General features: G+C 36.8%; 4 protein-coding genes across 4 annotated transcripts; all 4 read left to right on the forward strand.

The window, feature by feature from the left end:
• The first annotated feature begins 2,656 nt into the window (after positions 1–2,656).
• On the forward strand, positions 2,657–11,746 carry LOC125201656 (protein CELLULOSE SYNTHASE INTERACTIVE 1-like). The gene is made up of 8 exons (XM_048099860.2): positions 2,657–2,937; positions 3,422–3,558; positions 4,229–4,302; positions 4,825–7,873; positions 7,990–10,534; positions 10,618–11,072; positions 11,154–11,270; positions 11,368–11,746. Exons 3-8 carry the CDS (start codon positions 4,286–4,288, stop codon positions 11,542–11,544), a joined length of 6,360 nt encoding a protein of 2,119 aa, XP_047955817.1. The 5' UTR covers positions 2,657–2,937; positions 3,422–3,558; positions 4,229–4,285; the 3' UTR covers positions 11,545–11,746.
• A 1,258-nt stretch (positions 11,747–13,004) lies between these two features.
• LOC125202590 (heavy metal-associated isoprenylated plant protein 23-like) lies at positions 13,005–13,827 on the forward strand. The gene is made up of 2 exons (XM_048101023.2): positions 13,005–13,175; positions 13,354–13,827. The coding sequence occupies exons 1-2, from the start codon at positions 13,025–13,027 to the stop codon at positions 13,635–13,637; spliced, it is 435 nt and encodes a 144-aa protein (XP_047956980.1). The 5' UTR covers positions 13,005–13,024; the 3' UTR covers positions 13,638–13,827.
• A 1,378-nt stretch (positions 13,828–15,205) lies between these two features.
• LOC125191878 (agamous-like MADS-box protein AGL66) lies at positions 15,206–17,321 on the forward strand. The gene is made up of 11 exons (XM_048089340.2): positions 15,206–15,441; positions 15,528–15,581; positions 15,660–15,678; positions 15,758–15,813; positions 15,933–15,960; positions 16,043–16,104; positions 16,184–16,283; positions 16,357–16,410; positions 16,496–16,641; positions 16,783–16,960; positions 17,073–17,321. Exons 1-11 carry the CDS (start codon positions 15,257–15,259, stop codon positions 17,154–17,156), a joined length of 966 nt encoding a protein of 321 aa, XP_047945297.1. The 5' UTR covers positions 15,206–15,256; the 3' UTR covers positions 17,157–17,321.
• Positions 17,322–24,800: 7,479 nt separating this feature from the next.
• LOC125202539 (Polynucleotidyl transferase, ribonuclease H-like superfamily protein) lies at positions 24,801–26,931 on the forward strand. Its single transcript, XM_048100948.2, has 6 exons — positions 24,801–25,272; positions 25,903–25,949; positions 26,038–26,101; positions 26,218–26,301; positions 26,409–26,531; positions 26,623–26,931. Exons 1-6 carry the CDS (start codon positions 24,835–24,837, stop codon positions 26,689–26,691), a joined length of 825 nt encoding a protein of 274 aa, XP_047956905.1. The 5' UTR covers positions 24,801–24,834; the 3' UTR covers positions 26,692–26,931.
• Positions 26,932–27,417: the final 486 nt, after the last annotated feature.

Consider the following 27,417-nt stretch of genomic DNA (forward strand, 5'->3'; position numbering starts at 1 on the left):
CTATTTTATCCATCAAACCAAACAGTACTCTAAGGTATAATTCTTCATACAATGATAAGTTATGGGGAATATAAAACCAACCCGATCCTTATAGCGTAAGGAAACTCACAAAGGACTAGGATATAAGAATAAGATACATGAAACCAAAAGCGAGAACCAAATTTTTGGCCTACCATTTGATATTGATATTGAATCATTCTTGTACATTTTTGAGTTTTGATATTGATACTGAATAATTCTTGTAAATTTTAGGCCTACCATTTGATATTTTTGTATATTATTCTAATATTTCGTGTGTATTAAATATCATTATTCATACCTAACTCAATCTTCTCTAAATTCTACAAGTCTTAAAATTTTGGTCCAATAGTTGAGAAATTATGTGGGGTTTATGAGAAACTATAATCAAGTAAGATGATGATAGGAGCCGGTCACAAATTTTAGGGTTACAGTCGAACCGTAATTTTATAGCTCTAGTATTTATAAATGATAGTAATAAAAATGAAATTGATATAATATGATTATATAAGTTTTATTTTATTAATTTATAATGAAGTTGGTATATTGTGATATAAATGATTAGTATTTATTTATTATGGGTTTGATATATACTACTTCATCCGTTTCATAGTAGTATAGACATTTTTTTTTCAGCACGGAGATCAAGAAAAAAGTGTGTAATTTTATTAAATAAAAAGATAATTAAGTATTAGAAGAGAGGAAAAAGTATAGAGAATAAAAGGTAAGAGTGAGAAAATTGTGTTATTCCCCTTTTAATTAAAAAAAAAAGAAATAATTCTACTATTATGAAATGCCCAAAATGAAAAAAATGACTCTGCTACTATGGAACAGTAAGAGAGTAAGATTCAATAAGACAAGAAGTATAAAGATAGTTCTAAATTAAAAGATTTTGATTATATCAACTCCATTTTAAATGAAGTTGATATATTATGATAGTAAATGATACTCCATCTGTCCCACCATAATTGTCACTTTTATTGTAGGTACGATAACAAAATGTAAAGAAAAGTTGGTTGGAACAGTTAGTGGAATATGAGACTTATTTTTTTATATTGATTTTATAATAAAATGCGAGTGAAGTGATTTATTGGAATGTGAGACCTACTTACCATTTATGGTAAAAATGATGTGTGACAATTATTGTGAGACGGACCGAAATGGAAAAGAGTGACAATTGTCGTGGACGAGGCTTGGTATATACTTCCTTCGTCCCACTATAAGTTAAAACATTTCATTTCGACCGTTGTTTTGTGAAAATGATAATAAATAGTTAGAGTGAAGAGAAAGTAATGTAAGTAAGAGAATAATGTAGATACGACCCTCTTTTATATTATTTTCTCTTTATTTTAATTATTTATTATCATCTTCATAAAACAACGCTTGAAAAGAAATACTTCATCCATCCCACAAAAAATGTTACACTTTTCTTTTTAGTTTGTCCCACAAAAGATGTCACATTTTCCTTTTTTTTGGAAAAAGTTCCCTCTCACATAAATATAAAAATTATATTTTCTCTCTCCATTTAACATACAAAACAAACTCTTCTAAAATCTCGTGCCATCCTACAAGTATGATATATTTTGTGGGACGGATGGAGTACTTCATTTACAGTAAGACAGGAAAAGACTATTCGAGAAGACAAGAAGTATAAAGATAGTTTTAAATTTAAAGATTTTTCTCACGTATCACTTGATAGTTGTTAATAATATGGAAATTATTTATTCCCATCAGGCAAAATGTCAGTATATTATAGATGTATATGTAATACAGTAATAATATTAAAAAGTTTATTACTCTATAATATTTGTAAGATGATTGGCATGTTGGTCTGGAGTCTGGACATCGACTTCCTACTGCATGTGGGATTCCAGAATCAAGATTACTTATAATTAACAAAATAAATGGAACACATGGCCTGTCACACTGAAATTGATTAATTTATAATTAAATTACACCATCCTTAATAATTGTATGTCACTATGAGTCCTATGACTATGTGTGTGACTTGTGAGAGAGTTGTAGATTTGTTATGGGTTTGGGAGGTCGAAGTTAAGATGATAAAATAATTTAAAGTATATTATTATATTTCTACAGAAAATATGTGTTTCACAAAGACCGTAATGAACTTAATAGAGTTTTCGATGATCTAGTTGACCATTTAAAATATAGAATATACATAGTGAAGTATGAATCTAATGATTCTAATACATTTACGTTATTGAAAATTCAAAGCCCAACTTACCAGTTTTCTGTATAATTCCAAATAAATTAATTAAACAATCCTCTATATAGTACTGTAAAAGTTATGTCCATAATTAAGATGGGTCAAGAACATGAGATAATGTTTTTCAAAATCTTAATTGTTGAATGAAATGGGCAAATGAATTGATAAATTTAACGTTATCGAAACTACACGTATTTACAGACAAGTTTATGGTAGTCTAACCTATGATTTAAATGTGTTCACATTTAATTTTTGTAATTGGTCTAGAATTTGAAGTGGTAATTCACATTTATTTACCTAATAAATGAAGTTAATTAAATAAATATAGAATTCAGCTAAACCGAGCCGAGCCGAGCTGAAATGAATGAATGGTGTCGGTGGTGCGCCACCCATCCCAGCAAAGCTCTCTCTGTCTCAATCTTCCACACACACTGTCACTCTTCTTCTCTCACATTAACACACACATTCACGCTCTCTCTTTCTCTCTCTAAGCAATCTATCTTCCTCGCTTTTCACCTACGAAACTCTCGAATTGATTTCATTTTACACAGAGATAGAGAGAGAGCGCGGGGAAGAGAGTTGCTAACAGAGGGGGATAGAGCTGATTCCACATCGTCATTCTCGCTTTGCATTTATAGCAGCTCACCATCATTGTCGGAGAAGGAAATCTTCCTGCGCTTCCGCTGAATCTAGTAAGAGCTTTCTCCACATCTGCTAGATCTTATTGGTTCTCGCATTTCCCGTTGCCGCGCAGTATTTCATCCGGATATACTGTTTTTGCGTGGATGCGTTTGATCTGATGATTTCTCGAACCATTTTAGTGGCAATTCAATAGGATTTGCTTATTTCCTATTTATTGTTTTGATTGGAAGCTCTCGCTTTCTCTCCACAAGTCACTGTGATACTGTTTTTGGTCAATCAATTTCAATTGGATTGCAACTTTCTGTTAAATTAATACTCGATCCCTACTCCAATTTGATTTCTAAATAGGAAAGGTGTTCCCTTTAGTGAGGGGCGTTTCAGTTGGATTTTGATATTGAGATTGCTGGAATTTCTCTGTATTTGTAATTTTGTTCGTGCTATCAAACGAACTTCATTGAGAGATTATAGTTATGTGTTTGATTTGGTCTCTGATCAACTTCTTGATGTGCTGAGGCTGACTTGTAATTTCAACAGGACGCGGCTGCTAGCTTTTGCCTCTGAGAAGGGGAAATTTGGATCTGAAGGGAAGATCTCAGAATCTCAGCAAGCTGGCGGCTACAATAGCATGGAGGGTCGCTGCGCCTAATGGTAGCATTCCCTCCAACGACGCGGTAAGCATTCTTGATTCAGCTAGCCTTTTATTTGTCTTACGAGTTATGACTGGCTCTGTGGTTAAACCTTATAATCTGATGATCTGTCTGGAATCTGGATCCAAATGAAAATTTTCTGATTATGTTTCTAGTGTACAGATCACATGCACTGCTCATAGTTTGTTTGTTCCTGTTCGACAATCACTTGTTTTATTATTTCTTCTCTGCTTGTTATTCATATTTCATATTGGAAAATTTTATTAAACAGATTCCTTAAGTAGTTACATCTTTCATTTCTTTTTTTATAATTTTAATTTATGAAGGAGATTATTAGTTTCTTACTACTTTTTAGCTTTGAGACAAATTCTTAAAGTTGCTTATTTCTACTATTACTATGTTGCATAGCATGCATTATCTACTCTGAGTTAGCAACTCATAGTTCCTTGAAAGTGATAGGTAGAAGTTCATGGCTGGCTTCTGAAATGTATATACCTTCTGTAGCTTCTATTTTTACCATTCCTGATGTTGCTTTCTATCAAGAGACCTGCAATATATTGTTTGTTAGGCTGCACATATATGCTATTATCACTTAAATTTGATTGGTTGAGTGCTCCTGTTCCATTTCCTAAAGTGTCCATTTTCAGGGTTCTTTGTTAATGTTAGTTTGAGATTTTTATATATTGTGTTGTAGGAGAGAAATGGGGAAGGTAGACCTCATGACTCAGAACCTCCAACCCCCTACTCACTCATGAAAATGGGTTCAAGGTTAGTAGTTTCTTTATTTTGACCCATGCACAGAATTGAGTTTCTTATCTTCTATTTTGTTCTTCAAGGTTGATATGTCATATGTGCTTTGAAGCTTGAACTGAAAGCTGTTACTTAATGCTGGAACTCGTGTCTAATATCTAGACATAAACGTTCTGACCCTCCATGTGTTGCCTTAGCCTATCAAATATTTCACAATTGATCTGAACTCTAATAGCTCCCTAATTTATCTGTGGTGATTAACATTTTGTAAATGCTAGATATGGTGTAGCATTTCATTATTGGAGCTTTCTTTTGCCTTCGATGTTAACTAATTTTCACGGTACAACCAACTTAAAAATGTTTCTCATATGTAACAACAGTAGCTTTGTAATTCTATTGGTTAGGAAATCGTTATATTGCATACTAATGTAGTGAAAAAAGTTTGATATCAACTCTGAATTTGCTGCTCAATTTCATTTTAGTTAATGTTTAGGTTAATTATGCTGATGGTCACGATTAATGATATTTATTTACCTGCAGAGATCGAGGTAACATGGAGGACCCAGATGGAACATTAGCAAGTGTTGCACAATGTATTGAGCAACTGCGGCAGAGTTCCTCATCATCACAGGAAAAAGAGAAATGCTTGAGGCAATTACTTGAGTTAATCAACGCAAGGGAAAATGCTTTCGGTGCAGTTGGATCACATTCTCAAGCGGTTCCAGTTCTCGTATCTCTCCTTCGGTCTGGATCACTTGCGATTAAGATACAGTCTGCTGTAGTGTTGGGTTCTCTGTGCAAAGAGAATGAACTACGGGTGAAAGTATTACTTGGAGGATGTATTCCCCCTTTGCTTGGTCTTCTCAAGTCAAACTCGAGAGAAGGCCAAATTGCAGCAGCAAAGACCATATATGCTGTGTCGCAAGGTGGTGCAAAGGATCACGTCGGATCAAAAATATTTTCAACAGAAGGAGTTGTCCCTGCCTTGTGGCAACAATTGGATAAGGGACTCAAGGCAGGAAATGAGGTTGATCACTTACTAACAGGAGCTTTACGGAATCTTTGTAGCAGCACCGAGGGATTTTGGCCAGCAACAGTTCAAGCTGGAGGGGTTGATGTACTGGTTAAACTGCTTACAACAGGGCAATCAAGTACTCAAGCAAATGTATGCTTTCTTCTTGCATCCATGATGATGGAAGATGCATCTATTTGTTCTAAAATATTGGCTGCAGAAGCTACTAAACTGCTCCTCAAGCTACTAGGGCCGGATAATGAAGCTCCACTCAGAGCTGAAGCTGCTTCTGCTCTTAAATCTCTTTCTGCACAATGCAAAGAAGCCAGGCGGGAGATCACTAATGCCAATGGTATTCCTGTTCTAATAAATGCTACAATAGCTCCTTCTAAAGAATTCATGCAGGGCGAGTTTGCCCAAGCTTTGCAAGAGAATGCAATGTGTGCTCTTGCAAACATATCTGGTGGCTTGTCTTATGTCATCTCAAGTCTTGGTCAAAGCCTCGAATCATGTTCATCTCCTGCACAAGTAGCTGACACATTAGGTGCATTAGCTTCTGCTCTGATGATATATGATAGCAAAGCTGAATATGCTAGAGCATCAGACCCAGAAGAGGTAGAGAAGACATTGTTACAGCAGCTCAAACCTCAGATGCCCTTTTTGATCCAGGAGCGTACAATAGAAGCCCTTGCCAGTTTGTACGGTAATGGAATACTGGCAAGCAGACTTGCAAATTCTGATGCAAAGAGGCTGCTTGTAGGTTTGATTACAATGGCAACAGATGAAGTTCAAGAAGAGTTGATAAGATCTTTACTTATTCTTTGCAATAATGAGGGTGCATTGTGGCAGGCCCTTCAAGGTCGTGAAGGGATTCAACTTTTAATATCTCTTCTTGGTCTATCATCGGAGCAACAACAAGAGTGTGCTGTTGCATTACTCTGCCTTCTGTCCCATGAAAATGATGATAGCAAATGGGCTATTACTGCTGCTGGTGGTATTCCTCCACTTGTTCAAATTCTGGAAACTGGGTCTGCTAAAGCCAAAGAAGATTCTGCAACAATCCTTGGTAACCTCTGTAACCATAGTGAGGATATACGTGCTTGTGTTGAAAGTGCTGACGCTGTACCTGCTCTACTCTGGCTATTAAAGAATGGAAGACCCAATGGGAAGGAGATTGCTGCTAAGACTTTAAATCATTTGATTCACAAGTCAGATACAGCAACGATCAGCCAACTCACTGCATTATTAGTCAGCGACTTGCCTGAGTCCAAAATTTATGTGTTAGATGCATTAAAAAGCTTGCTCTGTGTGGCCCCTCTAAGTGATATGGTGCGTGAAGGCAGTGCAGCAAATGATGCAATTGAAACAATGATTAAAATATTGAGCTCTCTCAAAGAAGAGACTCGGGCAAGGTCTGCATTGGCTCTTGCTGGAATTTTTAATGTCAGAAAAGACTTGCGTGAAACTAACATTGCTGCTAAGACTCTTGGATCAGTCATGAAACTTTTGAGCTCTGAATCTGTAACCATCTTAGCAGAAGTATCTCGGTGCCTTGCTGCTATATTTCTCTCAGTTAAAGAGAACCGTGATGTGGCTGCTCTTGCTAGAGGTGCTTTGCCTACGTTAGTGGTGCTTGCTAACTCTTCTGTACTGCAGGTGGCAGAGCAAGCAGTTTGTGCATTGGCCAATCTCCTTTTAGACAATGAATCTTCAGAAAAAGCTATCTCAGAAGAAATAATTTTACCTGCTACTACAGTGTTGCGTGAAGGCTCAAATACTAGCAAAATCCATGCAGCAGCAGCAATTGCCCGCCTTCTTCGTTCTCGACAGATTGATTCTTCTTTAACTGAATGTGTGAATCGTAATGGAACAGTACTTGCTATAGTTTCTTTCCTTGAAACTGCAGACAGTGGATCAGTTGCTACATCAGAGGCACTAGAGGCACTTGCTTTTCTCTCCAGATCCATAGGAGATGATGAGAAAGTAAAGCCTGCTTGGGCTGTTCTTGCTGAATATCCCACTGGCATCACTCCAATAGTTTCATGTATTGCTGATGCCGCACCATCGTTGCAGGATAAGGCTATTGAAATATTATCTCGGCTCGCCCAGGCTCAGCCCCTAATTCTTGGAAATACTATTGCCTGTGCTCCTGGATGCATTTCATCTATTACAAGAAGGGTGATCAGTTCCTCAGATACAAGGATCAAAATCGGAGGAACTGCACTGCTCGTATGCACTGCCAAAGTCAATTATCAACGAGTAGTTGAAGACTTAAATGGACCTAATATGAGTAGATCACTCATTCATTCTCTTGTTGGAATGTTAGCTTCTTCAGAATCTTCCCTTGCTGCCGATCAAGCTAGCAAGGATATCGTAACTATCTCCAGGATGACCGAAAAAGAAAGTGAAGATGACTTTGAGAAAAGTACATCGGTCATCAGTGGTGTGAATATCGCTACTTGGTTTCTTTCTATCCTTGCTAGTCGCGATGACCGAAGCAAAGTTGAGATCATGGACGCTGGTGCAATTGAAGTTCTCACCGACAAAATTTCTGATTCCTTTTCGCATAACTCTCTGGTATGTGGTTTATTTTATTGATTCAAGTGCACTATATGGCTTGGATTCTGATGCACATCCTTGCTGGCACAGTCTAGAAAAAACTGGCACTGATTTCTCTTCTTTTGTTTCTTCAGGCTGATTATAAGGAGGATGGTAGCATATGGATTTGTGCATTATTGTTAGCAATATTGTTCCAAGATAGAGATATCATACGTGCTCATGCAACTATGAAAGTGATTCCGGTACTGGCTAGTTTGTTGAGGACAGAAGAGGGGGCAAACAGATATTTTGCTGCACACGCTGTAGCAAGTCTCGTTTGTAATGGAAGCAGGGGGACTCTTCTCTCGGTTGCAAATTCAGGGGCACCGGCGGGACTCATTTCCTTGCTTGGTTGTGCTGACGTTGATATACGTGACCTTTTGGAATTGGCAGATGAGTTTGCTCTGGTTCATTATCCTGATCAAGTGGCCCTTGAGAGATTGTTCAGGGTTGATGACATCAGGCTTGGCGCTACTTCTCGGAAAGCTATACCAGCGCTAGTGGATTTGCTTAAACCAATTCCAGAACGTCCTGGAGCACCTTTTCTTGCTCTGGGACTTCTAAACCAGCTGGCTACAGATTGCCCTACAAATCAAATCGCTATGGTAGATTCAGGGGCCTTGGAAGGCTTGACGAAGTATCTGTCTCTTGGCCCACAAGATGCATATGAAGAAGCCGCTACCGATTTACTGGGCATTATGTTCAGCACAGCTGAGATAAGGAGACACGAATCGGCATTTGGAGCTGTCAGTCAACTTGTAGCAGTTTTGCGCTTGGGTGGAAGAGCAGCAAGATATAGTGCTGCTAAAGCATTGGAAAACTTATTTTCTGCTGATCATGTAAGGAATGCCGAGTCTGCCAGGCAAGCGGTTCAGCCTCTGGTGGAAATTCTGAGTACTGGTTTGGAGAAAGAGCAGCATGCTGCTATAGCTGCCTTGATCAGACTGCTGAATGAAAACCCAGCGAAGGCCCTTGCAGTTGCTGATGTTGAGATGAATGCAGTTGACGTGCTGTGCAGGATCCTTTCATCGAATTACTCTATGGAGCTTAAGGGAGATGCTGCTGAATTGTGCTGTGTGCTTTTTGGCAACACAAGAATGCGATCCACTTTAGCAGCAGCCCGCTGTGTAGAACCGTTGGTTTCTCTGCTTGTTTCTGAGTATAGCCCAGCTCACAATTCTGTTGTTCGTGCATTAGATAAGCTCCTTGACGACGACCAGCTGGCAGAACTCGTTGCTGCCCATGGTGCTGTCATCCCACTAGTAGGCCTCCTATATGGTCGGAACTATTTGCTTCATGAAGCTATATCAAGAGCTCTGGTTAAGTTGGGTAAAGATAGGCCAGCCTGTAAGATGGAAATGGTGAAAGCTGGAGTAATAGAGTGTGTGCTTGATATCCTTCATGAAGCTCCTGATTTTCTCTGCGCTGCATTTTCTGAATTGCTTAGAATACTCACAAACAATGCAAGCATTGCAAAAGGTCCTTCCGCAGCAAAAGTGGTTGAGCCTCTCTTCCAGTTGCTGACAAGATCAGAGTTTGGACCTGATGGACAACATAGCGCGCTGCAGGTTCTTGTGAATATTTTGGAGCATCCACAGTGCCGTGAAGATTATACCCTTACGTCACAACAAGCCATTGAACCCCTTCTACCTTTGCTCGACTCTCCCGCTTCAGCAGTACAACAGTTAGCAGCAGAGCTTCTTTCCCATTTGCTGTTGGAGGAGCATCTTCAGAAAGATCCTCTGACACAGCAGGTGATCCCTCCACTGGTACGGATTCTTGGTTCTGGCATTCCTATTTTGCAACAGAGAGCTGTTCGTGCTCTCGTCAATGTCTCAACGATATGGCCAAATGAAATTGCAAAAGAGGGTGGTGTAGGCCAGCTATCGAGTGTCATACTTCATTCAGATCCTCTTCTCCCTCTTGCTTTGTGGGAATGTGCCGCTTCTGTGTTATCTAGCATCCTGCAATTTAGTTCCGAGTTCTATTTGGAAGTACCCGTTGCAGTGCTGGTTAGGTTGCTGCGTTCAGGAACAGAGAGCACTGTCGTTGGTGCTCTGAGTGCTCTTCTCGTGTTGGAGAGCGACGACTCTACAAGTGCTGAAGCAATGGCTGAAAGTGGGGCAATCGAAGCGCTTCTGGACCTTCTCAGAAGTCATCAGTGCGAGGAAACAGCTGCCAGACTACTCGAGGTGTTACTGAACAACGTGAAGATCAGGGAATCTAAAGTTACCAAAGCTGCAATCTTGCCGTTATCCCAATACCTTTTGGATCCTCAAACGCAAGGTCAGCAGGCGAGGTTACTAGCCACCCTCGCCCTAGGTGACCTATTCCAGAACGAGGCTCTTGCCCGAACAGCAGATGCTATTTCAGCGTGTCGTGCATTGGTGAATCTCCTCGAAGACCAACCTACAGAGGAAATGAAAGTAGTAGCTATATGTGCTTTGCAGAACCTGGTTATGTACAGCCGATCAAATAAGAGGGCTGTTGCAGAAGCTGGTGGCGTTCAGGTCGTGCTTGATCTGATCAGCTCTAGCGACCCTGAAACGTCAATCCAGGCAGCTATGTTTGTCAAACTTCTTTTCTCTAACAACACCATTCAAGAATACGCTTCAAGCGAAACTGTGAGAGCTATAACAGGTAAATCTACCTCCCTCATTTGGAGCTACTTGAGTTTTAATTTCTTGATGACAAAAGACCTAATATTTTCGCTGTTCCTCCAGCTGCAATTGAGAAAGACTTGTGGGCTACTGGCACGGTAAATGAAGAGTATATGAAAGCTCTGAATGCACTTTTTGGCAACTTCCCCCGCCTTAGAGCAACAGAGCCAGCAACACTAAGCATTCCTCATCTGGTCGCGTCTCTTAAGACTAACTCAGAGGCCACTCAAGAGGCTGCGTTGGATGCGCTATTCCTTCTTAGGCAAGCATGGTCAGCATGCCCAGCTGAAGTTTCTCGAGCGCAATCCATTGCTGCTGCAGATGCAATACCCCTTCTACAGTACCTGATTCAATCAGGGCCGCCACGGTTTCAGGAGAAAGCTGAGTTTCTGCTGCAGTGTTTGCCCGGCACACTAGTGGTCATTATTAAGCGAGGAAGCAACATGAGGCAATCCGTTGGGAATGCTAGCGTATACTGCAAGCTAACCCTTGGAAACACACCCCCTCGCCAAACTAAGGTATGTATTTTACAGCCACTCGTTACATAACAAATTTGTTTCAAACGCCCTCTGTTTTACTTCAACTGTCCTATGGTCTAGGTTGTATCAACCGGTCCTAACCCTGAGTGGGATGAGAGCTTTGCGTGGTCCTTTGAGAGTCCTCCCAAAGGCCAGAAGCTTCACATTTCATGCAAGAACAAGAGCAAGATGGGAAAGGTAAATGAGATCTAGTGACATGATTTATACATCGCGTTCAGTCGTTTCCACCATGATTTCGTACCTACTCTAACTGGGTCTGTTTCTTTACCTGCAGAGCTCGTTCGGGAAGGTAACCATCCAGATCGATCGGGTGGTGATGCTAGGCGCAGTTGCGGGCGAGTACACACTGCTGCCAGAGAGCAAAAGCGGCCCGTCCAGGAATCTGGAAATAGAATTCCAATGGTCTAACAAGCCCCAAGAGGACCAAGAAGGCCAAGCTGAGGTAAACTAGCAAATTTGATGCACAAAAAGATACTGATTTGCTCTTTAATTTATTTTTTTGGTTTGTGATAATTTATGGTGTTAGTGTATATAGTTTTTGTTAAATCTTTTCTAGCAATTCATTTTGTGCCAAACGGCTGTTTATTTGTAATTTGAGTAATTTTATTGTACGAGAAATTTGATTTTTAGGATTTTGTAACGTTTTTCTTTCATTCAAATTTTGAGGCAAGAAAATGTAATTGTGATCTTGTTAGGCATAAAAAAATGAGTCGAATTGATACACACTACTCCTACTAAAGAATAAAAGCCTTAAAAATAGATAAAAATAGAGAAAATCGTCAAAATAGTGCAAAACTCTTTACCGGGCGTTTGCAACGCTTCATTTTGCCTGGTCGCACGAACTCTGTGGAGTAATTGGCCAAAATTGCGCTAAAGGCCCGCCTGGGTGTTTGTCGTCTTTCAATTCGCTCGGCCATGCGATTTCTTTAGAGTCACTTGATTTTCAATGCGCGACTTATATAAAATGGTCATAACCTCTCCGATTGAGTCGTGCAAGATACTCACGCGAAGTTCTTTTGAATATGATGACAGTAACGGCCTTTACAGAGCATTTGGACGTTATCCTGATAGGTTGATTACTGATTGAATCCAGCTACACCTGAAACTTTTTATGCACGGCTTATATGGTCTTATCAAACAGTCAAAAGCTTTATAGTCAAGAATCCAATTTAATCCTAAATTCTGTAAGGTTAAAGAATATAATTTCTTTTTTTTTTTCACCAAAAAATAATTTATTTCTTTTTTATACAATTTCTCCAATGAGATTATCTTTGCCAATGTGATTTTGCCTGATAATTTAAATTACTTAAATATGGTGAAGTATTTAAAGGACTGTATGACTAATTCATCAATCTAAATGGTAGATTATATAAAAAAAAAAGCGCAAAAGCTAAAGTCCTTGTCCATGAACCAATCACCACACTACTACGTTGCATCGGAAAATTTAATACTCCTTCAAGAATTGATGTTTTAAATTGACGGAAAGAACATTACATTCGAGAGAAGACAATTCGTGACATAAAATATTTGATTGGAAAGGAATAAGATTAAGTCTTTTACAGAAAAATAATGGTTAGGGAAAGGTCCATTTTAAAATATCTTTCGGTCTATTAAAATAATGATGTGATTACGTAATTTAGGCTCCCAGATTTGTTCATGAATACAGATAAATATCTAATTACAATACAAAATTAGAAACATAATTATCTGTACGTACAGTTTTTTAAATAATTATCCATACAGTGAAAACAAATTAAACTAAAAAATTAAAATTAAAATAACTTTTAAATAATTCACACTTAAATTACAAAAATGTTTGTGTCGTTGGAGAGGGGCCACAACCCCTTTCATCTGCACAAAAGTCTATATAAAGACGTGAGGTCTATATTTGATTGTAGAATTTGAGGGGTTTTAACTTGAAATTATAAAAAATGGGTGTATCAGGAACATTAGAATACATTTCAGAGATGATGAGAAACAAACACAAAAGGAAGAAGCAATTACAAACCATAAACCTCAAGGTTAGAATGGACTGTGATGGCTGTGAGCTCAAAGTCAAGAATGCCTTGTCTTCTCTCTCTGGTATCTCGACCTTTAAATTTATATTCATTTGCCTATAAAAAAAAATGTAATTTTGTGTAGAAATTTAATTAGGTCTGTGGTGGTTGATGTAGGAATATTTAAATTTATATTCATTTGGCTATAAAAAAAATGTAATTTTGTGTAGAAATATAATTAATTAGGTCTGTGGTTGATGCAGGAGTAAAGTCTGTGGAGATAAATAGGAAGCAGCAGAAGGTGACGGTGACGGGGTATGTAGAGCAAGGCAAGGTGCTCAAGAAGGCAAAATCGACAGGAAAGAAGGCGGAGATTTGGCCGTACGTGCCCTATAATCTGGTGGCGCAGCCCTACGCGCCCCAAGCTTATGACAAGAAGGCGCCCCCTGGCTTCGTTAGAAAAGTCGAGTACTCCGCCGTGAAGTTGGACGATCCCTACACGGCTATGTTTAGCGACGACAATCCAAATGCATGCTCCCTCATGTAGTTTTGGATCAAATTATTAATGTGTTTGGGTTGTAGTGGTACTAGATAATTTGATAGATCATGTATGTAGTTTTTTTATATTGTAGTTAAATTGTGTAGGGTTTGGTTGATCTTGACTTGTTTTGGACATGTTTGTATATAGTTGTATACTTAATCCTAATGTTTGAAATCAATAATGTCGATCGTCATCAGCGGATCTCTTGTTCTTAATTAAACATTGTGTCTTGCACGTCAATAGTCCATTATCTTTAAAAATATCACGAGTAGTCTTTGAATTAAGGTGTAATTACTTTTTTACTATTCTTTACTGTGGGGCCAAACAATATCCTATATTGGAAAATGGACAAGAGTTGCAAGCATATATATGGATTACCCCAACTCCATTAGTATAAGGCTTTTTGAGGAGTATCCCAAGAGCAAAACCGTGAGTGTTTTCCCAAAGCGGACAATATCATACTAATGTGGAGGTGGTATCAGAGCCCTGGTGCAGGGTCGGGGCCTATGTGGCTACCCAGCTCCATTAGTATGAGGCCTTTTGAGGAGTACCCTAAGAGCAAAACTGTGAGGGCTTGCCTAAAGCGGGCAATATATATCATACTAATGTGGAGTTCGGGTGTGCACCACCGATCCCTACAGTGGTATCAGAGATCTGGTTCAGGGGCGGGGCCTGTGTGGCTCGGGGTTCGGTAGATTGCGCTTGCAAGTTCTCCAATGTCTCTGTGTGAGCTCGATCAAGACCTGTGGTGGTGTGGTCAACATGTGGTCTTGGTCTGGTGGTCTTGGTTTGAGGGGACTTGTGGGGACAAACAATATCCCACATTGAAGAATGGACACGAGTTGCAAGCATATATATGAGTTACCCCAACTCCATTAGTATGAGGCCATTTGGGGAGTACTCCAAGAGCAAAACTGTGAGGGTTTGCCCAAAGCGGATAATATCATACAAATGTAGAGTTCGATTGTGCACCACCGATCCCTACAATTACAATTTTGCATAAAAAATGCCTAAAGACGTGGAGGACATATTTGGACTTTTCATAAAAATGGGTATGTAATTACTAGATATGATATTTTTCTATCTCTGCTGATTATAGTACGGTATGATATTTTCTTATAGTTTGAGTATGTGAAAATATAATTTTTGCTTCACTTTTTTTAATAACTTTATGTCAAATCCTCTTTTCCTCTCTTTCTCTTAAACTTTTAGAAAATAAAACATTAAAACAAAAAATACTATGGAATTCTTAAATGTAAAATTAAAATTATAAATTTAATTGTTAAAATAACTTATAATTTTAATCCTCTTTGCCTAGGCCCCAAGTTGCCTGGATCTTGGTGGGCCTGGGCCGGCCCAGCCCATTTAACAAATCTAACCTAAGATCCAAAATGTATATTATTAATCACACTTATATATATGGTCATATCATATGATCTAATATGATTAGATGGTAAGCTTAGAGTGAATCTCTCACAAATAATATACCAACCTCTCCACTCTATAAGCTGCGGTTAAGAGATGGTTTGACCAACAAACAATCAACATCAACCTCTCATTTTTTCCTACTAAACTAAACATTCACAATTTCCAATTCGCAAAGATTATTGCAAAAAAAGTGAAAAATGGGACGAAGCAAGCTCCCCATCAAGAAAATAGAGAATACCACCAATCTCCAAGTCACATTCTCCAAACGTCGATACGGCCTCATTAAAAAGGCCTATGAAATTGCAGTTTTATGTGATATTGATCTCACTTTAATCATGCTCTCCCCTTCCGGCAGACTCAGCCATTTTTCCGGTAGGAAAAGGTAATTACTGTTGATCAAATTAATATTCCTATATATTTTCTACTATTATTCAATATTTATGATCATTGCTGCATTTTTTATCATAGAGTTGAGGATGTGATATATCGTTACATTAATCTCTCCGATCGTGATAGAGGAGGGTGAGCGTCTTAGATTATATTTTCTTTCATTAATTCTGATTTATTGCAACATAACAATGTGTTTTTTGGAAAATGCAGGATTATTGCAAATAGAGAGGTACATGCAAATGAAATAGTATTCCAATAATTGTTTTATATGTTTGGAATTAATAACTTTATTTTTTCAATTGATGCAGCAAATAGTGAATACATTAACGAAAATAAAAACTGAAAAGGATCTAGCTATGCAAAGGTACTTTTTTTCAAAAAAAATTATGGAGATTTCATCTTTATTGGAAAAGATTTTATCTTCCAATGGAAGTATGTTTATAATTTTTAGTGATAGTGATATTTGTTGTTAATATTTTCTAGTGCCGCAACTCCTGGCTCTGATACTGAGGTATGCAGAATTTAACCTAAAAGATACTACTACATGATTTATTTGAAATACTAAAAAATAATGATCTCATTTTAATTTTCAGGAAATACAAAAAGAGATTCAAAATTTGCAAAGAGAAGTTGCGGAAACTCAGAAAGAACTTAGGTGGTCCTAAAAATAAATAGATAGAAAATGTTTTGGTGGTTTGATTGGTATAGTAATATGGTTGTGTGTTGATTAACAGAGTGTTCGAGCCAGATTTGGACATGTTTACGAGTGTAGGAGACTTCGAACTCTGCGAAGTGAGGCTCAAGGAAGCCCTGCGCCGCGTCATGCAAAGAAAGGCAAGTGTTATCTCATTTCTTCAAAAAAAATTTGAGTATAAAATTCTACCCTTAATTAATAATGTTATCACAGAGGAATCTCATGAACAAAGTAGGCCAGCAATCAAGTTACCAAGACACCATACAGGTGCAAGTTTAATACTCTTGTAGCAAATTTTATTCAACAAAATAGTAACCCTAAGGAGTAATTTTATAAAATTTGTGTGCAAAAGCAAATAAATACAGTTGTACAATATATAACCGAAGCACATACAAATGGAGCGAAGCCCTTGCTGGAGAACGACGACGATCAAGGAATGGAGCTTGCTAATATTGAGCACATTAATTTCGGGTTGGATGCATGTTCCGCTACTCTAAGGTATAAACATTTTTCATAAACCCTAAAGCACATTTATTATGTGTATCGATGAAGTGAAACTAGCATGTACTGAAGTAAATGTAACATAATAATCAAAAACCAAACCGTACTAATTAAATAATGGTTTGGTCGTAAATTTAGGAAGCAATCATCGCCAACGATGTATGAGTCCGTTTCTCAGACAAGTGGAAACGAGAATGCCCAAACCGTTGAAGGATGTTCGAACAATGTTGTGAGCAATGATGCTTTTCAACAGTTCCATTCGTCGAAGAACCACTACACTTCTTTATTGCAGCCAGAGAACTCCACTCATTTCAAGGTTCTTATTTCTTTTCTTTTTTTTAGTTTCTTATCGAAAGTGTATGTTTTATAGTAATATTTTTGTCACGAGAATTGGCTAACGGACTACATTTTGATGTTGCAAATTGCAGGACGTACTAGAAGGTTCGAACGAAACTCTAGCCGGACTAGACGAACATAGGATGTTCTTACCATCAAGTGAACTTCATCTATAAGTTTATAATCAAGATCAATAATAAAAGTAGAGAAGCTATCAATCTACATACTCACATGATTAAAACTGCCATTTTTGTGAAACCATATGTTTTCCCTTGTTAAGCCTAGATTTTCAGAGTGTTTGTACATTGTTTTAATAAGATACTGTTCTCCATTTCGGCTCACCCAAGTTTTCTTTAGCCTTACATAAATCAAGGGCATATTACTATTCAAGTGTTTGAGAATTAATTACATTCTTGATGACATAGCACTATAATAAAGGTCTTAAATTGAAATAAAGCTGAAGTCTCTACTTTTGGGCTCAAAATTCGAAGTCAAGGGCCCAAACCGAATCTCCACGTCAAGTTCAAGCTTTTCTTGTAGAATTTTGAGATCACAACCTTGTGTAACTCTTCTGAAAGTGTATGTTGTATTTATACTACTCCGTATATCATTTTGACAAAATAACCCAAATATTAATCTATTCTAATTTATGATAAAGATCAATCTTGTATAATTTCTAAATCAAAATCAATTTCTACTATATTTAATTTTATAAACTAATTAATGTACTATAATACAGAGTTTTAAGATTAACTAATGTGTATGTTAATTGACCCCACATTGAAAAAATAACATTCATTAATCTTGTATATAGGAGGCTAAATTATTACTTGTACTAATTATGTACACAAGGATGAGCTATAAAGCCCACATGCGCGCTGCCGCCTGCTCGTCTTCGTCATGGCCGCATGCCGGAGCTAAATCCATGGGCCCTTGGTCTTTGGGTGGTTTTTGAACTGTTCTTTTAGGCTTGGTCGCGGCCCTTGGTCTTTGGGTGGTTTTCGAACTATTCGTTTAGGCTTGGTCGTTGAGTTTGAGGCTTGGACTTTATTCAGGCCTAGCTTAATTCTTTTGATACACTTGGTCTCCATGGGATACAATACTCTTACTTGTCATTGTTGCATTAGCCCCCGTACACATATGTTGCTTAAGTAGTAATATAAAAGCAATCTTGGTCTTTGAATTGTTCTTTGGGCCTAGTTGTTGAGCTTGGGGCTTGGACTTTATTCGGGCCTAGCTTAACTCTTTCGGATCACAGAAATGGACCGAAGTACAACTAAGTTGCCTAAATTCACGTTGTGCACGCGTCCGTAATGCTTTCGACCATAAAGAGGGTAGTCATACCATGCATTTCGACACCAATTCACGATATATCATACACGCGTATGATATATCCTCACCATGACAACTGATTCACTGATCTTAAAGAGGGTTTTTGATTCTCTCACCGATTCACTGATCCTCACCAATACATAATAGTTGCTGAATTTGATTTTGGAGATCTTAATCAAACATTCATAGTTCTGTGTGATATTTTTAGTTAGGCTACCTATTTAGCTTGAAAGCCATTAGCCTATTGATAAAAAACTAAAATGCAGCTGGAAATTTATATCTGAATTGCATAAGTCAAAAATTATTGTTGTACTTACTACTGTTTTGCACAAGAGGGGGGCTGTTCAGGCAGGGAGAATTCATTGGTGCCTTTCGTTTAACATCTCAATCTCAGCTCAGCGTTTAACATAACTCTGGTAACAACTCATATATACTAATTTTAATTTTACATCTCTGCTTTCGTTTGTTTGTTAAGAATTTTACAAGATCTTGCTATTATTACCACAAGGCTTTGGGAAATGAAAATTTTGATTTCTTGTACATGCAAAATAAACTAGATTTTGAATAATTATCTGTATTAGACTCAACTCTAACATCATGCTTGTAGTAATTATGCTTTTCATCTTCTAAATGTGGTTGTATGTTAAGTTCCATTTTGACTTTTGTTTTCAAGTTTTTAATTTTTTCTTACTTGCTACATGTTTAAATATAGTGATGATGCTGTTTAGAATTAGAGGAGAATGGAAGTGGATCTGATCTCTATGATATGCTTTTATTGTGCTTCATCTTTTTGACTGATTATATGATCTTACATCCATTTTAAATTCATGTGTTACTGTTTTGAGTTGTGTGCTATTCAGGGCCTGGGTGTTCATCAATTGCCTATGGGCTGGCTGATGAAATTGGACCATTGCATATTGAGAAGGATGGGTAGTTTCTATATGCCTCTTGTAGTTTTTTGTTTGGTTGAAACTGAAGTAATTGAAATGGACCCTCAAGTTGTTGAAACAGCAGCTATAGAAGATTTCGTTTTAGGTTGCGTTCGAGTTTGAGATATGCAAAGGATATTATATCAACTAATGGTCATTTGGACTGTATAGATGTCTACCTGAAACGTACAGTGTTTAATGCTCTAGCTTGATGTTTTGCACCCATCTTCTTAGTTTTCTAGCTATGATCTTGATGAGTCATTTAATCAAGCTGATTATGGTTATTATGTCTTATATATTGCTGTTTCCTTTTTAATTTGCTCCTCACAAAGTGGATGCGATCTTGTAATAATAAAAAAAGATAATCATACATTGGCTGCTCTACTTGCCTGTTCTGTTGCCCTACTTTATATGCTTTATTTTCAAAAGTAGACAATAACATCCATTCAGAATAAGAAATGAAATTTTCTCTGCTTATAGGGTACATCTGGTACTTTATATGAAATGTTTCTTTGTTTATCTATGTGTATGTGTTAGTAAATTCAAATGGGGGGACCTCAGAATTTGATAACATCGTTTTACTGTCAGTACCTAATTAATTAACCTCATTTAGTGACTGTGTGAAATGAAGGTTGAACTAAACTGCCTGGCATTCTATTAATCTGGTTATTCTTTTGTAGTTTATGTTGATCGGCTGCTACTGGCCCTAGACTAAAAGGCCTAACTGAAGCTTCATCTTATTGGTGAGTATAGCTTGGTTTATATTAATCTATCATGATGTTACTGATAAGTTCACAGAATATTGTTTAAAATTGTATGCATTAATATTGTTTAAAGTTGTATGCATATAGGTTGGATAGAAAAATGCGAGGAGGATTTACAAGACGAGGACGCAGGTTGGCTCTTCTCGATGATGATGAAGAAAATGCTCATGAGGGAGAAATTCATGTCGAAGAGGAAGAAGTGGAGGAAAATGATACAGTGAGCGGAAATGGTACAGTTAAGGACCATCCTACACATGATCAAGAAGGTCGTATATTCATTCATCTCAGGAATGATGGATTGTAAGTGGATAGATATTTTTATATCTTTTTTTATAAATTTTAAAGTTTATAACTATATATTTATATGCAGATTGCACCCTTCCAGAGCTGTGGCGAACATATTGAATGATATTTTCCAAAATATAGTGCACCCAACCGCATTCTCACAAGCAACTCTTGATGATTCATGCATTGAATCCTATTGGCAAGAATTTAAGGTAATTGTATAAACTATAATCCATAGCGTAAAGAATGGTCAATGTTTTACTTGATATTCTAATTGTAGCTTAGAATTTCTTGATCTAACTGAATTCTTTTCTTTATTAACATTTGTTGGGAAGTCTATAGAATTTTTATATATTTTATTTAATATTTTGTTATAACTTTTTTTCTTTTCTTTTATATGATTTGGCAGGTCCATGCCAATATTGAGAACTATAATCAAGATCTTGCCAAAGGTGCTTTTCGTACAAGATGCAAGCGTAAGTATGGCAATCATATCTACAGACTGAAAAATAGGAAAAGAAAGCCTGCTTCACGGATGCGTTGTGGGAAAACTACTCTAAAGCGTGGAAGATGGCTGCATCTATCAAGGTTTCCGAGAGATGCTCGAAGAACCGTAAACAAGGATATGAGAAAGCTCCCGGCACACATTATAACGGATCTGTTTCATTTGCCATTACAGTGGAAAAGATGGTAGACATTGCATTTTGTAGTTTAACTTCTTCATTTTTTAATTATCGTTAATCATTTTGAATATTGTTTGCAGATTAAAGAGAATAATGGGAAGATGCCTAAGTTTGTAGAATTTTATATAAGGGTACACACGCGAAGAGGCAAAGATTCACCGGGGGAGTTGTGTTCGCAGCGCGCCATAGAAAAAATGGTAATCTCAAATTAATTTGCTTACAAATTTATTTATATATAATTAATTTTTGAGTGACAACTGCTGGAAGTAAATATCTTTAGTATGATGAATTTGTAAATATGAATATGATGGTAGTAGTGACTATGATAATCACTTGATCCTTTGATGATCACCCCCAAAATATGAAATTAAATAAGATATCAAGCATTTTTTGGTCTTGCATCTTTGGGATTTTAAATGAAGAAAAATGGGTACTGCCTTGCATCTATGCTATGCTTCCATGATTGATTCTATGTGAGCATTTCATGAAAAACCAAGGCAGTGTTGAAGGGGGTTTACCATTTGCTGATATCATTACTGTTGAAATAAAAGGTTTGTTATGAAGGAGTGAACTGATGGTGATGAGCATATATGTGAGTGTGCTATACAAATCTGATTCTTGATCACTCTTGAAATAAGAGGTGTTGTAGTTTGGAAACCTCACCATCTTCTCATTTCATGTATTAAACTGTTTTCTTGGCTCTTTTGATTTATGAGAGTAGCGGATAAAATCCTTTAGCACCATTTCAGATTGAATTTGGCAGCTATGTATTATTGCTTTCTATATAGAGTTGCAGTTAGCACCATTTCAGATTGAATTTGGCAGCAATGTATTGCTTTTTATAGAGTTGTAGGGTCATACACAGGTTGGAATAGACCGTATATAGCATGTGCATGCATTGGTTGGAATAGACCATACCTTGATTGATTAATATCTGTATCTTTTAGTTCTGCAAACAAGGGGCATCATGCTTACTGTTTTCTTCTTTTAGTTCTGATTCTACTGTTCTGATGCTACTGTTTTTCTTTTACTTGATTAATATCTGTATCTTTTAGTTACTGCATTGGTTTGAAGTCTTATTATACATGTTTATAGGAGCAAGTTAAGGCAAGAGTTGATGAGTTGCGGGTTGCAGGGGAAGTAGATCCAGATTTTGATCGCATTTTCGTTGACCTTTTTGTGAATAATATGAAGAGAAAGCAAATTCCCGGAGCTGGACAGGCCACAAGCATTTATTTCCCCGATGCTAGCAGTTCGTCCACTGGGGGCTCAGGCGTTAGCACGGAAGAGTTACAAGCAATGCGAGAGCAAATCACTATTGATATGCGTGCGGAGCAGGAGCAGCGATATCGGAGCTGGAGATGCAAAATGCAGTGTTGAAAGCGGAGCTGGATAGTCAAAGTGCAGCGCGTGACGCTGCTTTAGCACGTCAAAAAATGGAGTTACGCGCTGAATTTGAGAAAGAAAATGAGAGGACGTTAGAACTATTGTTGAATCTTACTGAAAAGGTTAACCGAATTAGTAAAAACTGAAAGTGTAAAACAATCTTTTTGATTTTATGTAAGTTTTGGATTTTGTTTTTTATTAATTGTCAATTTCATTATAATTTTTATTTAATAAATTATCCAGATAATAATTAGATAAAAAAATATATTAAAATTTTGTTCTTTCTACTGGCACTTTTGCTAGCACAATGTTGCTAGCAGAAAGAGCTGAAATTAAATAGTCGAGCACAAGAGGTGCTAGAAAATTTGCGAGCAAAATGGAGGTGCTAGGAATATTGCGAGCACATACATAGTTTGGTCGACATCCACCATTAGCGAGCAAAAGGGTGGTCGCAAAGAACTTCTGCTCGCAAAAACTACTCACAAATTTGCTACAAGCGCTATAGCTAGCAGCGATGGTGCTCGCAATCTGCTAGCAAAACTTACTTTTGCGAGCACTTTAATACAGTTTTGCTAGCACTGTTGTGCTCACAAATGGGCGCTTTTTTTGTAGTGCGCAATCCATCTCTGTGCATTCTTCTCATTGAAGCTCTGTCATCACCTCTTCTAGTTCATCGAACCTTGTTCAGGCAAGTTCAACTTTGTAGACGACGCGCCTGATTCAATAGCACTACCGCGTGCACATCTTGTCAAGCGAAAAGAGGACTCCTTGACTTGGCTTAAAATACAGCTTTGTAGTTTCTATTTTCGTAGTTCAACTTGTTTATAGTTTATTTTCTTTGTACACTTTTTCTTCTATTTACTTTTGGTTTGTAGTAAGCCCGACAAGTTGTATTTGTGTTTAAGCAAGTCTTGATTTTTATATGACAACGTTGCAAAAACAGAGAATTTAAGCAGTTCTTGTAGTGTGTTCCCCTGGAGATGAGGTGCATCCTTGTCTTTCTAAAACACGAGACTGGATTTTCTTATTTTAACCATAAAAACTTGCATGAGGGGTGCATCGTTTCTTGCCTGAGTCCGGGTTTATCAAAGAAAAAAAAACAACATTAACTATAGTTAAAATTTGTTGGAATGAAATTTTTAAATTTTGTTGCAACTTTTTAGCTGTTCAATTTCTTTTTACAGAAATTAATTAATTTGTAGGTGCATTAGATTATATCTTATGATTGGATTATTGAGAAATGAACATTTCAGTTATTTATTGAATTTTGAATTATTCATAGTGTATACTACTCCACTATTTTTAAGTAAATTACTATGAAATGATTAATAGCGCAAAGTATAAGAACTCACAAGAGAAGTAAAAGAAATGTCCTAGAATGTGTAAATACAAGAATCACAAATTCACAATTGACAATTATAAAATGTGCATGAAATCAATCCTTAGTAATTTGAATGAATTATTGCTAGGTTTCTGTAGAGTTTGAATATTAGATAGTTACAAATTAAAATAAAGGTTACCCAATTTGACAAGTCAAAAAGAGTTAACGTGTACTTGAATGCCACGTCTGCACACAGAGCCCCACCTCGAAAGCAATAGTATTTCGTGTACATTTTCGTTTAGCATACTCAACATGGAATATAGTGAATCAAGATTTTAACTAACCTTTTCCCAGATTTTATTTCTAACCATTCCCCAAAGTATATCCGAATGCTATTTACCTATTTTTTTCATAAATTAATATGTACCCCACACCTATACAATTATAGAATAAAGTAATTTCTGAAAATTCTGAACTTTTCATTAAATTCTGATTTTGATCCCCTAATAATTACTCCGTAAAACAATTAATTTGTTCTAATTTTACAAATAAAATATTGATTTTTCTTTTCTCATTTTGCAATCAATCAGGATTGCAGCCTTAACATATCTTGATAATTTATTTACATGGCAATGTCAACCAAAACTATACCATGTTTTAGGCACTAAACAACATCATATTTTATACTAAATCAAATACTTTTAATTTATTGTTTATGATTAATATCAAGCTATATTAGAGTGAAAATCTTGATTGGTTGCAAAATTAGAATAATTATTTGTAGACGGATTATAAAATAGGTATGCAAAACCAAAATTTAAAATTTAGGATTTTACAGGAAAAATAGCTATATAATAATATCCCCATCATATTAATTTTAAATTAAAAAAATCCTATAAAATAATCAAATTACAAAGATAGTATTTGGTATTAGCAATGGTGTTCCTTGGCAACAGGAAACTTAGTTCCTCAACAAGAAGCTAAGGACAACTTTCTCCAAAAACCTTAACCAAAACTAACTTGAATTACAAGACAATCAACCCCAGAGAATATTCCTTCATGCAAAACTCAAAACCCCTCTTTTAAAAACCCCTCTCTCCCTCCAAAAAATAAAACAATACAAACTCAAAAACACAAACTCCAAACAAAAAAAAATGGCAGCTCCAAAGACAACCACAGAGATCGTGTTCTTCGACTTAGAGACGACGGTGCCGCAGAAATCAGGCCAGAGGTTCTGGGTGAAGGAGTTCGGCGCCATCGTCGTCTGCCCTCGCAAGCTTGTGGAGCTCGAGAGCTACTGCACCCTCATCAGGCCGGGCGATCTGTCGGCCGTGGGGGCCCGCCCCGCCCGGCCCGATGGGATCACGCGGAAAGAGGCCGCAGCGGCGCCTCCTTTTGCCGAGGTGGCCGACGAGATATTCAAGATTCTAGATGGGAGAATCTGGGCGGGGCATAATATTCAGAGATTCGATTGTGTTAGGATCAAGGAGATGTTTGGTGATATTGATAAACCTGCGCCTTCACCTGCTGGAATCATTGATTCTTTGGGAGTTTTGAGGGAGAAGTTTGGGAGAAGAGCTGGGAATATGAAGGTTGGTTTTTTATAATTATAACATACATATAAAAATATTTGTACAATTTTAATAATTTTATTGGTTTTAAAAATCATAAATATCAGCGAATTCTTAAATTAAATTTGAAAATGGTCTTAAAAACCACAAATTTTTGAAAGCAAGCAATTTTCCTGACCCGGCCCAAATAGAATCTTTTCATTCTGATACCATGTGCCTAGCCGTGAAATCTATGTGGCTTAGTCAGAATTATATATATCAAATGATGTAATTTCAATGCTTAATTCTTGAATTCGACGTCGAATGAAATGTGCCTAATTGGATTAAATATGTCTGGTAGAATTGTCGGGATCGAAGATCACCACCAATCTTAAAATTTGTGATTTTTGAAACAACTTTCAATTTTATAGAAAATACCGAGTTTGCCCAAAATTAATGATATTTAAGACCAATATCCCAATATTTTTTTGATATTTATTTCATCGTTTAAAAAGCATTTCTGGGCATATGATTGGTTTCAATGATCATATATACATGCTTAAGTCCATTTAAGTTCCATTAGTCAAAGATTAATCTATAATTTAAGAATAACCTTCAATTTGTATTTTAATTTTTGTGCTTATTTTGATATTGGTTTTATGTTTTTGAAAGATGGCGACCTTGGCTGATTATTTCGGGCTTGGCGAGCAGAAGCACAGGTAATCAATATTACTATAATTCATAATATTACTATTCTATTTTTATGGAAGGAGAAATGTTTATTCTTGACTTTGGCATTTTAATTAGGAGCTTGGATGATGTAAGAATGAACTTGGAGGTGTTGAAGCATTGTGCCACCGTGCTATTTCTGGTATTTATTTTGGAATACAGCAAGGAGTAGTTTTTTTTATTTAAAGAGGATCAAGTGTAGTTACTAGGTAATTAATTAACTTGTGACATATATTTTAAATGTGAATTTGGATTTAGGAATCGAGTCTTCCTCCAAGTGCATTGAATTGGCAATGGCAGACAAACAGCCCCAATGTCACAACAAGAAGTAAATCCTTATTGGTAGGTTACAAACTTCTCTCTTATTTTATTTTATCAATTTTTAGTTTTTATCAATATAACATATAAAATGCGTCGTAACATATGACTAAAAACATTCAATTTTGCAGCAATCGTCTAGCCCAACTAGTTTGAATATAAAGGGTTCAGAAAAAATGAGTAGAAAATCGCCTACATCAACTTCTTCAGGGTATCAGAGGGCTGTACCTTATGCTAGAGAAAGTATTGGAAAGGTTTGTGAAATTATTTGTTAATTTATTATTATTACTAATATTATCAAAAACTTTCACATTTTTGACATTTTGATTTACATGTATGTGACAGATGACTGCTAGAGTGAAAAATGTACTATGCAGCAACCTATTGAAGCATTCGCAGTCATTGATTAGGTGATCAAGAACAAAAATCTTTAGTTTTTTCAATTATTAGAAAGAAATTAGGGTTGATTACTGGCGAGTTCATCTCCCATGATTCATTGATTCTTTTGTATAATATTGTGTACATATGTAAAGTCTCAAACATATTGGTTATTGCAATGAATAATTTAGGTGGATCTAGCATATAGCTAGAGCCTAGAAGGGGCATGCAAATGCCCCGCTATATATAAAATTATAAATGCTACTCCTTTATTATGAAATTTATTTATTTAAATTTTCCACTAAAGAAAGGTCGTGCATAAATTAGACATAGCCTATTACATTTGAAAAGGTTTTGGGCTCGGCTTAATATCTTAATATATTAATGCGAATAAAATGCCCAAATAATAGATATTAATCTGAACCCATTTGTTTTAGGCATAAGCTTGGTTAAGTTATTTAATTGTAAAGCCCATACACTTTAGGCCTTCACAATACAAAAGTGTATAGTATATTTTACTAAAAAACTGGAAACAACGTGTCTCCAAAATGCATATGACAACTTCCTATGTATAGTAAATCATATCAAAACCCTTGAGTATCCAAAACTAGATGTGTGGATCTCTAAAACGACGGTGAGATGATCATGCATTTAGGAGTACTATAAATCAATATATGCACAAATAGAGGTGTGTCAAGTGGGCCGGGCCGGCCCAGTCTGGAGAGGCCCAGCAACATTTAAGCCCAGCCCGGCCAGGACCAT

Source organism: Salvia hispanica, chromosome 2 (assembly GCF_029641045.1).
Source record: "Salvia hispanica isolate PSC_SH4W2 chromosome 2, Shi_PSC_v1, whole genome shotgun sequence".
NCBI lineage: Eukaryota > Viridiplantae > Streptophyta > Magnoliopsida > Lamiales > Lamiaceae > Salvia > Salvia hispanica.

Bases quoted from the DNA above. Each gene is read 5' to 3' on its own strand.
- LOC125201656 (XM_048099860.2), top strand. The intron at 10,535-10,617 runs GTAAATCTACCT...CTGTTCCTCCAG, and splicing joins AACTGTGAGAGCTATAACAG to CTGCAATTGAGAAAGACTTG. The intron at 11,271-11,367 runs GTAAATGAGATC...CTTTACCTGCAG, and splicing joins ACAAGAGCAAGATGGGAAAG to AGCTCGTTCGGGAAGGTAAC.
- LOC125202590 (XM_048101023.2), top strand. From the start codon at position 13,025: ATGGGTGTATCAGGAACATTAGAATACATTTCAGAGATGATGAGAAAC. The intron at 13,176-13,353 runs GTATCTCGACCT...TGGTTGATGCAG, and splicing joins TGCCTTGTCTTCTCTCTCTG to GAGTAAAGTCTGTGGAGATA.
- LOC125191878 (XM_048089340.2), top strand. From the start codon at position 15,257: ATGGGACGAAGCAAGCTCCCCATCAAGAAAATAGAGAATACCACCAAT. The intron at 15,814-15,932 runs GTACTTTTTTTC...AATATTTTCTAG, and splicing joins AAGGATCTAGCTATGCAAAG to TGCCGCAACTCCTGGCTCTG. The intron at 16,284-16,356 runs GCAAGTGTTATC...ATGTTATCACAG, and splicing joins GCCGCGTCATGCAAAGAAAG to AGGAATCTCATGAACAAAGT.
- LOC125202539 (XM_048100948.2), top strand. From the start codon at position 24,835: ATGGCAGCTCCAAAGACAACCACAGAGATCGTGTTCTTCGACTTAGAG. The intron at 25,950-26,037 runs GTAATCAATATT...CATTTTAATTAG, and splicing joins CTTGGCGAGCAGAAGCACAG to GAGCTTGGATGATGTAAGAA. The intron at 26,532-26,622 runs GTTTGTGAAATT...TGTATGTGACAG, and splicing joins CTAGAGAAAGTATTGGAAAG to ATGACTGCTAGAGTGAAAAA.